General features: G+C 40.0%; 1 protein-coding gene across 2 annotated transcripts; it reads right to left on the bottom strand.

Moving 5' to 3' along the window:
- Nucleotides 1-1,466: 1,466 nt before the first annotated feature.
- ILKAP (ILK associated serine/threonine phosphatase) lies at nucleotides 1,467-12,297 on the bottom strand. 2 transcript variants are annotated; one of them, XM_083363196.1, is made up of 12 exons: nucleotides 11,969-12,297; nucleotides 11,084-11,149; nucleotides 9,517-9,573; nucleotides 8,425-8,529; nucleotides 7,286-7,412; nucleotides 5,914-6,020; nucleotides 5,413-5,506; nucleotides 4,798-4,885; nucleotides 4,025-4,146; nucleotides 3,105-3,224; nucleotides 2,890-2,971; nucleotides 1,467-1,758 (listed from the first exon to the last, which is right to left on the bottom strand). In XM_083363196.1, the coding sequence occupies exons 1-12, from the start codon at nucleotides 12,021-12,023 to the stop codon at nucleotides 1,615-1,617; spliced, it is 1,167 nt and encodes a 388-aa protein (XP_083219322.1). In that variant the 5' UTR covers nucleotides 12,024-12,297; the 3' UTR covers nucleotides 1,467-1,614. The 2 variants fall into 2 exon arrangements, with proteins under 2 accessions (XP_083219322.1, XP_083219323.1); XM_083363197.1 differs by having other exon boundaries at nucleotides 1,467-1,755.
- Between the last annotated feature and the right edge of the window lie 141 nt (nucleotides 12,298-12,438).

Genomic DNA, 12,438 nt, shown 5'->3' with positions numbered 1-12,438 from the left:
GGTCCATCCTGTTTTGTATGTAGCACGTTTTAGCTGTTTATATGTAGTACAGGCCACTATTGTACCTCCCTTACCTTTCTCTATTGCAAGTTAAACCTGCCCAGTTTCTTTAGTTGTTCTTCATGGGGCTCAGTATGCCTCATCCTAGTAGCTTTCCTCTAAATCCACTCTGGCTTCTTCATGTGCTATTTAAGTAGGATGTCCAGAATGGGCATAGGATCCCAAGTGCAGAATACCTGCAATTATTACTTCCCATGAGCTACAAAGCTTCATTTAATGCAGCCCAAAATTAACCTGTCCTGTTTCCCCATTTGCTCACACTGAATTGGTGCATTCTATTCCTACTCTCCCAATCTCTTTTCCCTAGTTTTCCCTTACACTTGTCACCATTATCATCTCACCCATAATAGTTTGATTCTATTCCTATTAATTAAATCATCAGAATAATGGTACTTAGAAAGCACATCTAAAGCTGACATCTTTTATGCATCTCTGAGAATGCTATTTCACAAAGAGAACAGTGCTCTTATAAAGGTTGTCCTCACATATGAATTATCTTAAATTTTTTCCTGAACGTTTATGTGCAAACCACAATTTGTATAACTGAAAATAAACTATAATTCAATGTTAGCTAGTTTTCTCAAGCTACACTGGCGTGTCAATGCTCACCCATTCTATTTCTCAACTTAAATTCAGACAGAAAAGTCCCACTGATTTAAGTCACTGTAAATATGATAATCTCAATGACAGCCCAATCCTATTCATAAGATAAACTTATTTTTTTATACTTTCTCCCAAGACTTCAGCCTAAAGAATCTTAACAATGCCATATTGCACTACTCCATCCATTTAAAATCTAATCTAACCACACCTTCTTGCTCAGGTTCACTGGAAATTTAGTTTATTTTGCATACAGCTATAAAAAAATACTACTTGGGGTAGTATCCATGCAGCCTGAATCGAATGTTCAGATGACCACATATATATATTAAAATTAATTATTACAGTATTTATGGTCAGGCATTATTAAAATTGGCATTCTTCAAAATTATCACAAAAATCCTTACTCATTTTTTTCCACTGGATACAAAACTAATTTACCAAGGAAACTGGAAAATCTCATTTGCTGGATTTGTTAGTTTTACCCTATTCAACAGAATGAGGAGTATAATCCTCTCTGCATGGCAACCACAAAAAATGTTCCTGTCTCCAGAATATATTCACAAAACAGCCAAGAAGGGATTATAACCCATGCTCAGTTATAACAAGTTGCCAATTAAATATATCAGTGCCCTTTGTGGATGTCTTTTTAAAACTAGGATACTGGAACCTGAAGCATCTTGTAAGACAGCAAACAATACGACTATCTGCAGGAAGTTTTGTTAGATTACTGCATGTGGCCCATTCAAGGAGGAAAACAGAAGACTCAATTACTTATAATTTATGAAACAATGAACTGACCTGAATGCTTATAAAAAACCCTTTATTTACAAATAAGCATATGGGGAGAAATCCATAAAATTCTACACACGCGCACATTTCACAAACACACTATTGTGTTCTATTAAATTTGCTGCATGCTGTTATGGATCTTCCTTGCACACATTCGTCCCATCATTGTTCAATCCGGACCACCACCACAGTGACATTATCTGCTGATCCTCGCTGCACTGCTTTGCTGGCCAGCCTGTTACATGCTGCTTCATACTTTGCATCAGTGGCAGATTTGGCATCTCTTGTTGGAACAGTTTTATCCTGCTGAGAAGTAGATCACACAAGTCAGGGTAATTTCCTTTCACTCCAATGAGATAATTTTATATAGTCATGTCTCATGTGACATCTTGAATCTTCATCATACCTCTTGGTCTAGAGCAGGGGTGTCAAACTCAATTTCATTGAGGGCCGCATCAGCATTGTGGTTGCCCTCAGGGGGCCGGGTGGGTGTGGCCTACTGGATGGGCATGGCCTACTGGGTGGGCGTGGCCAGAGTGCGTATGACCTACTGGGTGAGCATGGCCAGCTCTACATCGTTCGCATCAAGGGTGCCTATGGGGGCCTGGGCAGGAGTGGGACAGATCTGAGGGTCTCTGGGCCAGGGCCAAGGCAGCCAGGGCCGTTCCCTCACTGTTTTCAGGATGACTTCGCGGGCCACATGAAACCACTTTGCAGGCCGGATCCGGCCCCCAGGCCCTGTGTTTGAAATGTCTGGTCTAGAGGTAATAACTTAGACTTGAACATAGTTATTTGCATATTCTCAACAGAATAGTCTTTTTTTAAAAAAAAAAAAAAAGAGAAATAACCTCATGTGAAGAAATAAACCCCAAAAGGTAACAAAGCAGTATCTTGCCTCGACTCTGATATTACATACATCAGAATGGATTGTAGTCCATAAAATATTACATATATTAGCCTCTTTATTTTCCCAGAAAAATAACCTCAGATAATACTCCTGTATACCTTTTCTGCTTTTAAACAGGAAGCAAAATCACCCACTCTGCAGTCTTCACTCAGCAGTCCTGTTTAATACAGGACTGTGTTGCTGTGGCAAAATAAACTGGTTATCTAAGAATCCCAACCTGATAGAGAAAGCAACACTTGGGCAATAATCATGTCACTTAATGGAATAATCAAAGTTTGTTCTGAAGTTGAATGCAAGGATACAGCCTGCATGGTAGCAAGCAGAAAAGAATAAAAGAGCTGCATTGCCTCTCAGACATTGTTTGCAATAATGCTTTATAATCCTTTAGCAAACTGTAACGAAAAGTTCAGTGATGGAAGTGACAAAAAAGTAAGTGGAAAAGAGAAAAAAGCCCAATTGAAATAAATGACATGTAATTTCTTTGTCACCATCCTCTTCTTGATTTCTCAACTCAACCTTCCTCCTCTCACCTCCAAACAACACATGATGAAGTTCACAGCTTCTTCTGGTGAAAAGACTTTAAAGAGACCATCACAGGCCAATAGGATAAATCTGCAAAAGTAACTGACAGTAAGATGGACCCAAATACAAAAAAGAAAAAAAAATGCATGTACTTATACTTTTGAAGCCACTTATGAAGAGTCACCATATATATTTCCTTACCTGGGTAGTGTTTCAGTTTTACCTGTCATTGTGTGTAAGTTGACACCGTTTGACATCTGGCACAGAGATAACCCCAAATCGCTTGTATTGTCCATCCCCAATGGAGCGGGAGACCTCCAGGACACCTAGAACACGTCCTTCCCTAAACAGAGAAAGAAGGGTGCTGGATTTATAATTACGTCACTAAATTAAGTCCTTAAAATATGGATTGTAATTCTGAACTGTAGATCCACAGAAACTCTGGTTTACAACACTCATAATCTCTACCAAACATAGTCACTAATCCAGAGTGAGGGCAGTTGTAGGCCAAGACTATCTAGAGACTCAGCTGGCCAAAGAAAGGAAAATCCAGAATCTTTCGATTTGTCCACAGAGTTCACCAGTGGCCGATACAATTCCTAATTTTAGGATGTTACTAAAAGCAACACACAAGTATTTTCTTTACATTTAAAACAGAAATCAATACTCAGTCATTAGTTTCTCTAAACAATTATCTGGAAGTACTCTGTATTACATGACATTATTACTCTTTATCATATAATGACATCAGTAACAGCATGGTCTAAAACAGCTAGGATTGGCAATCCAGTACATGTGATGGGGGTCAAGCTGGGAAAATCTGTTTTTCATTTTTGTTAATGAAACGTTAGAACCTCGATGTTATGTTAAATACCAATTAAAACATAGTTGCCATATCACAATTTATATAATTTCGTGCATGTATGTATATATAATACCCATTATTAAGTAACCAACATTTATTACATTTCCAATCTTTTTTTTCTGAGGCCTCATCAGCCAGTGAGATCCATCAGGCTTTCAACCTCAATTTGCAACACTAACAATTTAAGCTCTGTACCACATAATTTCCCCAAGAAGTTACTGCAATTTTGGCAACTCTGAAATTCCTTCCCATCATTTCCCACTATTGCTTCTTGTTACCTGACATTGCCTCCAGCCTTTTGTATCCTCATCCGCTCATCATACTGAGTTGGATTATGTTCTTTACTAAGACTCAAAGCTGTGTACTTCTGAGTCTCTTCATTGTAACGGCAAAGAATTGCCTGTATTGACAAAATAACTCTTGTAAGCAAGTGCAAGGGCTATAAGCATAAAGTCTCCGCTAGCAGGATCTAAGCAGCACATTGTACTGTAGTCCTTAACAAATGATATCTGGGGAACAAAGGCCCCATTGTCCTCAAAGCAGTACTACCAACCCCCTCAAATGAAGCTAGAACATTTTATTTTACGCAAAATAACCAAACCCCTCCTCCAACAAACAATAAGGTTGAGATGTTGTGAACTCAGGGTAAGATTGCCAACATTCTGAACATTTTGAGAAATCTGGGAATCTCTTGACTTCATGTAATGGTGCTGGGTGCTGAAAGGTTGCCAGCATGAAATATCAAACATTCTACCTAGGTAGCAAAAGGCACCAGTGCTTACCTACACCCATATTCAAGAAAAAATTTTAAAAAAGAGAGAGAGAGACCATCATCCAACAGAGAGGACACTAAGAACACTCCTCTCCAAAATCACCCAGCTACTACAAGGTGCTTGTTATAAGAAGAGTCTGTGTCGATCTCCTGGTCCCTTAGTAAAGAAACTGTAAAACATTTACTGAACTAGTTGTGTATTATCACTGAAGAAAAACAATTACCCTTAATACTATAAAACACATATAGTCTGGATCTACAATTTTCAGTGTGACTTACTCTACTGTCGCCAAGATTGGAAATGTACAGAGTATTATCAATCACCAGCACACAGGTTGCCGTGGAACCGTCTTTCCAAGCAGGTTTCCTGCAGGTTTCCGAAATTGGGGGCAAAACAAAGATGAATCCAATTACTCAAAGTGATTCTTACACTACTTAAGATACCAAGTAGCCCATTACAAAGATGGAAAACTTAGGCCTTATGAAACCCCACACATATAATATAGCCTTGCTGGTATTTTCAAGTGCAACATTCCAGAATATATGTTGGAATATCTTCCTCTCCTATCAGGCAACAGATTGTTGGGGGCAATTAAGCTGACTTTGTAATAATGCCGCTTGGGGTGTGTGTGTGAAAGCCCTAATAAGCAGGCATATACATAGAATGAAGGCTACTGCTAAGCTTGTAAGCCGCCCTGAGTCTTCGGAGAAGGGCGGGATATAAATGGAATTAAAATAAAAATAAAAATAAATTCTTCTCATATGGCTACCTTTCCATATGCAGGAACTGCTTGATAGAAGAAAAACATTCAAAGCTGCATCCCCTCCAACTTTCTACAGAGATTCAACTTCAAATACCTTGACATATTATATCCTGGATAAATATATACTTACTGGCTGGAAGCCTGTTTGAGGAATTCCTCATCTGTGTGTTTGAAAGTATCCAAAATGCATCTCCTTATTGCTTTCTCCACACTGGGTACCTCTCCTGTTTTATAGATCCAAAGGGAACAATTAGACACCTAATCTGGGGGTTAGTGGAGAAAATATTAGAAAGAATTGGCACCTCCCACTCCAGAATTATGACACCCCAGCCATTCTTTGCAGCTTCCAGAGAAAACAGAACATTCAGCATTCACAGTGAAAAGGAAAATTATTTTGCTTAATCCTGCATGACTGTGGGATTAAGAAAGTCTACACATCAATGATTTAATTTCAGTTTTACCCAGGTTATCCTTCAGATAACTGCTTGATACGGTTTAATTACCACACACTCTTAAATCAGTGTATATCTTTCCAAGGATAGTATGTAAGTATATCCTATCAACAGATCCAAGTCAGTATGTGGCTCTCAACAGAAGTAGAACTCAAAGAATACTACCATATTTTGCTGACCTTTAGGAAATTTTCTTATTAGGTTTTGATGCAGATTCTGTGCAGCGTATGTTGAAGCTCTCACTCCTCCATGGCCATCAAAAACAGCAAAATATGAGACACGAGTTCTATAAAAAAATACAGATACAGACTGTTCTCACTCTGAAGTTGGCTATGACACTGAATTTGTATTTATCAATGAAACTGCAGAAAATGTAACATGGGATCCAGAAAAAAAATAATCTTTCCTGCAATCTACACACAGGAATGTTTCCTAGCCTCAGCAAAGCAAAAATGATCTGTTTTAAATTTTCCAATTTCAAAACTTCCCTTAAGACAGAGGTCCCCAACCTTTTGGGCACCAGGGACCGGTTCCTTGAAGAGAGTTTTTTCCACGGACTGGAGGGGGTGTAGATTTGCATGCTGCTTGCATCCCGCAGATGGGGCTTCACTGGTTTGCGTGGACCAGTACCGATCCACAGAAGTTGGGGACCCTTGCCTTAAGAGTTCAGCTATGAAAAGATTCCAGTACCTTTACAAAAAATTCTACACTTCACTTCTACGAATTTTTTTCCTTGTCTTCAATCTAAGTACACAGACACTCCTTTTGATCAGTAGTTTGGAGTCTGACCTCTTGAAGTTTGAAGAAACTCTTAAATATCTGTTTTCTCAGGACCTTTATATGGGAAGATTTCTTTGTGTCAATAGATAGTTAGGACTGCAGAAAAAACAATCGCAAACAGCCTGCCTTCCATTGAGGATCTGTATACTGCACAAACTAGAAAGAGGGCTGAGAAAATATCTAGAGGCACCTCATATCCTGGACCTTTCAACTTCTCCCCTCAGGTTGTTGCTAAAGAGCATTGCATGCCAAAACAATCAGACACAAAGATAGCTTTTCCCCCCATGCCATCACTCTCCTGAACACTTAATTCCCACAGCACTGTCTCGTTTCTCATCTTTCCTAGTATCTTCTCCTATTGGTTTCTTATGATTTATCTTATCAAACAAAGATTTAAATAATGGCTGTATTTAGAAATTTTATTATTGATTCTTGCTGATATTAGTTCATGCTGCATTATATTTGTTTTACTTATGCCATAATTAGATATAAGTGCTGATTAAATAATATTGCATTACTATAATCAATGCCTTGCATATGCATGCAGATGGTGATGTCAAATTACTTTATACACAAGTTTAACTTTATGTTCCATGTGGGAAGAATCTTTTCTTTCTTGGTTAATATGAAAAATAAAAGCAGAAGATCATGCTAAAAATGTAAATAATTAAACAGAAATGCTAGTCTGGAATAAGCTAAAAACTCAAAACCCATCCTGGTAAGCAGGCGGAAAACACAGAAATCCAATAATAATATGACTATATGACTCACATTTGAGAGGACGAAGGACTGCACTCTTCCGTGATGTCATTCAAAATAACATGGGCATCTTGCATTTCTTCTCTCTCACCTTTCCTCTCTGCTACATAACCCTTCAGAACAAGAATATCTGCAGAATCTAAAGAAAAACAGAGCAAAGATACACCCATATTTAATCCCTCAGCAAGTTTTCTGTGTAAAAGCACTACAGTTACCTAGCAAAATTAAAGATCAGAATTCTAACAACCTGTTCATTATAATCCATACCAAAAATGTAAATAGGCCCTGTATGATACCTCTGGCTGAAAATGTGCATATGCAGATGAGTCTAAGAAAACCTTATCCAACTGCCATCACATTATAATTCAGGTGAAAAATTCTGAAACCACGTTTGGGTTTCTATATCCAACCTGGGACAACTTAGCTATGATGCTCCCTACATTACTAAGAGGATAAATAAGGACAGGCTTCTCACACTGCATAAACCATATCTAATATTTTGGTTCGAGTTTGATGTTTGGACCTATTCACTGTAGCTAATAAATCATGTATCAAGAAAACAATTTAGATAGCAAGCCATGGTTAAAACTATGACGTGACACTATGTCTTAGGCAGGATGGCACTACAATGCACCCAATACAGGAGAAATTAAGTCATGTTGCGCCAAATAATAAAATTTGGCAACACACAAGTATATGTGGTGTACTGAAAAATTTGGGACAGCCTTCAAATTTGCACTAATCACATTAGATGACCAGTCTTAATTATGCATTATATTGTTTTTGCAAAGGTTAAAAAGCAATCTGTATGCTTAATTTTTTAAACATAAGAACTCTAAAAGTGGCATCTATGAGAAAAAAAGGTAAATATTTAAAGCTGACTGTCCTTAGTTCTGTGAACAAACACAGCCAGAATGTATGACAGCAGCATGATTACAATTATAATTTGCACTGGTACCCTTAAGGAGGGAGAAACACAAATTCCTCTAAGGTAGAGATACTCAGGAAGGATTTCATCCATGTACAGCAACTCCTCCCATTCCTATGAGTGGCTAAAAGCAACACCGTCTTAGGAAAACAATTTCACTTTTTTATTATTTAGAGCAGCACTAGAATAGAACAAAATATTTGGCTTCAGAGTGTCTGAAAACCTTTACAAACTTTCTTTTCCACAAGTTCTTCACTCCCATTCTTCTCTCCTTCAATGGACTTCCTCTTTTCTCCCTTCCCGTATCTCACAGGAAGAGAAACTTGCTCTGTGGGATGAGAAGATGAAAAATAAAATTTTGTAATTTATTTATAGACTTTATATGGCCACCCATCCTAGTCCAAGAATTCTGGGCAACTAATAAAATCAGTTCACAAAACAACACCATGTAAAAGCCACAAGGCTACATATAATTGAGACAATGAGATGTCTTGCAAACTGATTCACAGCACACATCAAATACGTTAACTGGGCTCCACTAAAAACTGAGAGCCAGAGGGGAAAAACACATCAAGTTTTCCAAAAGACTAAGAGGGCCTGGAGGAAACCTGGCCCCTATGCCATGAAAGGCTTTAAAAGTGGAAGCCAGCATCTCAAACTCCACTTGGAAAGCCTACTGGGAGCCAGTTCAACTCAAATAGCAGCAGTGTTCTATGGGCATACTGTGACGTGCCCCAAATGGCATATGGTGCCACATTCTGGACTACCATTATTCTGTCTCCTATTTATGCTTGGGTTTTTTCCCCTTTAGCTTAGATTGGCTTTAATATTTTGAAATCGAAAACCCAGGCTGTCACACATTTTGAAATTTAAAACTGAAGTAAACAGACCTAACTGTACGCTGCATGGAAATGCAGGTCAGTAAAATAAAAACAGCTGCTTTAGAAGATGAATTTGGACAAAATGCATCAGGGAACATGCTGAACCCATTTCCTGACTGCTACTTCTCCACAAATATTGATATCAGGTAAATTTGTGTAGGTATTTGTGGCCTCAGCAACAGCAGAGTAGTAATCTCACTCTATTCAAGCACCTGATTAGTATCATAACAAAAACATGAACAGCATAGATATTCTCTAATCTGAAAAAAAAGAAAAATGACAGGAGACATTTTACTCTTTCTTCTAATATCATTTTAGACACATTACCCATGTGCATTTGCTATGAATCACAGGTACTTAAACAAGTAACACTTAAATATAACTCTATTAAGAGTAGTGTAATAAATAGCAAAATAAATCTAGTCATGGCTCACCTGAGTTGCCACTACTGGCAGGTGGGAGGTCATCAAATAGCAAAGAACCTCCTGCTCCTAGAAAAAAATCCAACCAAACAAGGAAATATACATCCCTAGTCAGATCCCACAGTAAGTATACTTTTGATCAGTTTCATCTACAAAAAACTCTGCCAAGCTAAAGAGCTACTTAAAATTTTATCCATTTCACATATGGCACTAAATCCAATTCATAAAAATGAGGGGGAAAACACTAGGACTACAATCCTTTACTTACTTAGAAGTAGGCCTTACAGAAATAGCTTTTAAATAGACATGGAAAAGATTGTGTTCATTATTCAAGTTAAAATATAGCTTATAAAAAGAGGCATAACTAGAGGTAGACAGAAATTTATTTCATTGATCAATAAAAGTAACATGTGAATTGCTAATTTAAGTTATAGTAACATTTTTTTAAAAATTAATTAAAAATTGGCCACATGTTTAGAAATGTTGTGCTTCAAAAGAAAACTGATATGTCAAGCAGTATTGGTAATAATAGAAGGAGCTCTCTAGGCTGAATCTGTACCAGTCACCACAGGAAATGAAACTGGGATCTTCTTGCAAAATATGTGTTACTCCAATAACTAATGGCTCTCCCACAAAAATATGTATTTTTAAAAATTGTATACCTATTTATATATCCATCTAAAAATGTTCCCTTTCAGGAAAAAACTTCAGAGATAAATAACTATGGCGTAGTTACGATTAGTATTTCTGTACAATGCTAGTTGTTCAATTATGGCACAAAGACAGAATCAAACAAAAGAATGGAGAACACAAAACCTAAGATTCAGCTTTTGCTTTTCTATTACAAGCCTTTCTATTATTTATAGTTCCATTGCTGGAAAATAATCTTAGTCAAATGTAAATGCATAATAGAATGGAGTCTTGCTTAAGGACAGCAAACTTAAGCTTGTAGAAATGTAAAAAGTAAAAAGGACTGGGTCAAATGCCTCTTTGCACCAAGATGTTGCAAACAAGAAGTCCATACAGAGTAAAGCAAGTGAAAAAGTTGGAACTAGCCAACAGAAAAACCTTACAGAGCCATTGCTGTATTTTTACTAGCAGCCAGGGGAACAAGTCTGCAAATTCCTGGTCATTCAGGCCAGATAAATCTACTGAATTCCCACATCCTCTAGGGCAGGGGTGTCAAACTCAATTTCATTGAGGGCCGCATCAGCATTGTGGTTGCCCTCAGGGGGCCGGGTGGGTATGGCCAGGGTGGGTGTGGCCTGCTGGGTGGGCGTGGCCAGCTCTACATCATTGGCATCAAGGGTGCCTATGGGGGCCTGGGTAGGAGTGGGACAGATCTGAGGGTCTCTGGCAGAAGGAGGGTCTCTGGGCCAGGGCCAAGGCAGTGGGGGCCGTTCTTTCACTGTTTCCAGGATGGCTTCGCGGTCCGCATAAAACCACTTCACGGGCCGGATCTGGCCCCCGGGCCTTGTGTTTGACATGTCTGATCTAGGGGAACTTTGCACAAGGATCCAATTAGCTGAGAGAAATCAAGAGAATTCAGAATAACACAAGACACAGACAACAATCATACCCAAATCACTGTTGCTGATTGGAGGAAGATCATCAAAAAGCAAAGTTTCTTTCTGTCCCTCTTTCTCTAAACAAAACCAAACCAAACACAGAGTAATCTATTAACACACAGCATTCAAAAATATGACTAGTGCTGCCAAACAGGGCTGCAAAAAAAAAAAAAAATGATTGAAAGACCCGACAGGTGACACCAAACAGTTAATCGTTTTCGGCACCTCTTTGTCGTCATTTAATGGGCGTCCAGTTTTTTTTACACATTCCTTTTTACAAGTTTAAAATTATTAGGGCAAGAGCAATCCTATCATCAACTAACTGCTTCCCCCTTCCAGCTATAACCTGCTGGGAATCAAGAGTTAGTTCCTCAGGGTCCGGATAATACTCGTGTATTACCTGTGACCGCCAGAGGTCACCCCCGAGTGTCAATAAGAGACGCGTGTATTTCCCTGTGGGGTCACGGGCGCATGCGCGTTGAATCGTGCTTGGCAGAGCGGGCTTAATTCTAAGCCAGGGGTCGGCAACCTCGGCTCTTTTATGACTCGTGGACTTCAACTCCCAGAATTCCTGAGCCAGCTATGCTGGCTCAGGAATTCTGGGAGTTGAAGTCCACGAGTCATAAAAGAGCCGAGGTTGCCGACCCCTGTTCTAAGCATTACAATTCCGTACGCAAAACGTCACAAGCCTCCCGGGGTCCCGGACCCTTTTCCTACTTCCTCGGGAAGGGGGCGAGATCGTGGGAAGGCCTCTTCAGTGCAGACACACACGCGGCAGCCTAAGACAAACAAACCTAAGGCTGCTGCTGGGAGAGAGAGAGAGAAAAGCTGGCCCAGCTCGCCTGTTCCCTGCAGGCTCAGGTCCACTCCTCCTCCCAAAGGGACCCGCCACTCACCGACTGCCGCCACTGCCGGAGGAGTCGGCTCCGGAAGGTCCCCGAACAGATCCATCCAGCCCTAAAGAGGCTGCTGCTGCCGCCGCCGCGCCGGCCGGCCCTCCTCCTCCTCCTCCCGCAAAGGCCGGCCTAGCTGTCAATCATTGGCTCAGGAGGACGCAAGCGCCGCCCTGATGGCCAGGCCAGAAGGGGCGTGGCCGCGGCTGTCTTGCCGTACAGATGGGCGAGGTTAACACCAGCCTTTAACCGCTGGGAAGGGCCCGTTTTCCGAAGACTTTTTTGAATTGTTTTCCGCCTCTTGAGGTCTTATCTCTGCGGCCCCCAACAAAGGATGGCGGGGCCGTTCTCGTTACTTCCGGGGCGGGTCCTCAGCGATCTCCTTCCAGGGCAGGGGTAGGCAACCTCGGCTCTTTTATGACTCGTGGACTTCAACTCCCAGAATTCCTGAGCCAGCATAGCTGGCTCAGGAA

This window comes from Vipera ursinii (genome assembly GCF_947247035.1).
Source record: "Vipera ursinii genome assembly, chromosome: 5".
Lineage (NCBI taxonomy): Eukaryota > Metazoa > Chordata > Lepidosauria > Squamata > Viperidae > Vipera > Vipera ursinii.
Note: the sequence above shows the minus strand (reverse complement) of the source record. Positions and strands in the feature narration are given on the sequence as shown.

Coding starts and splice junctions, on each gene's coding strand:
- ILKAP (XM_083363196.1), bottom strand. CDS start 12,023: ATGGATCTGTTCGGGGACCTTCCGGAGCCGACTCCTCCGGCAGTGGCG. Junction 8,530..9,516: donor TGCCAGTAGTGGCAACTCAG/GTGAGCCATGAC, acceptor CTCATCCCACAG/AGCAAGTTTCTCTTCCTGTG. Junction 4,147..4,797: donor CCAATCTTGGCGACAGTAGA/GTAAGTCACACT, acceptor TTGTCAATACAG/GCAATTCTTTGCCGTTACAA.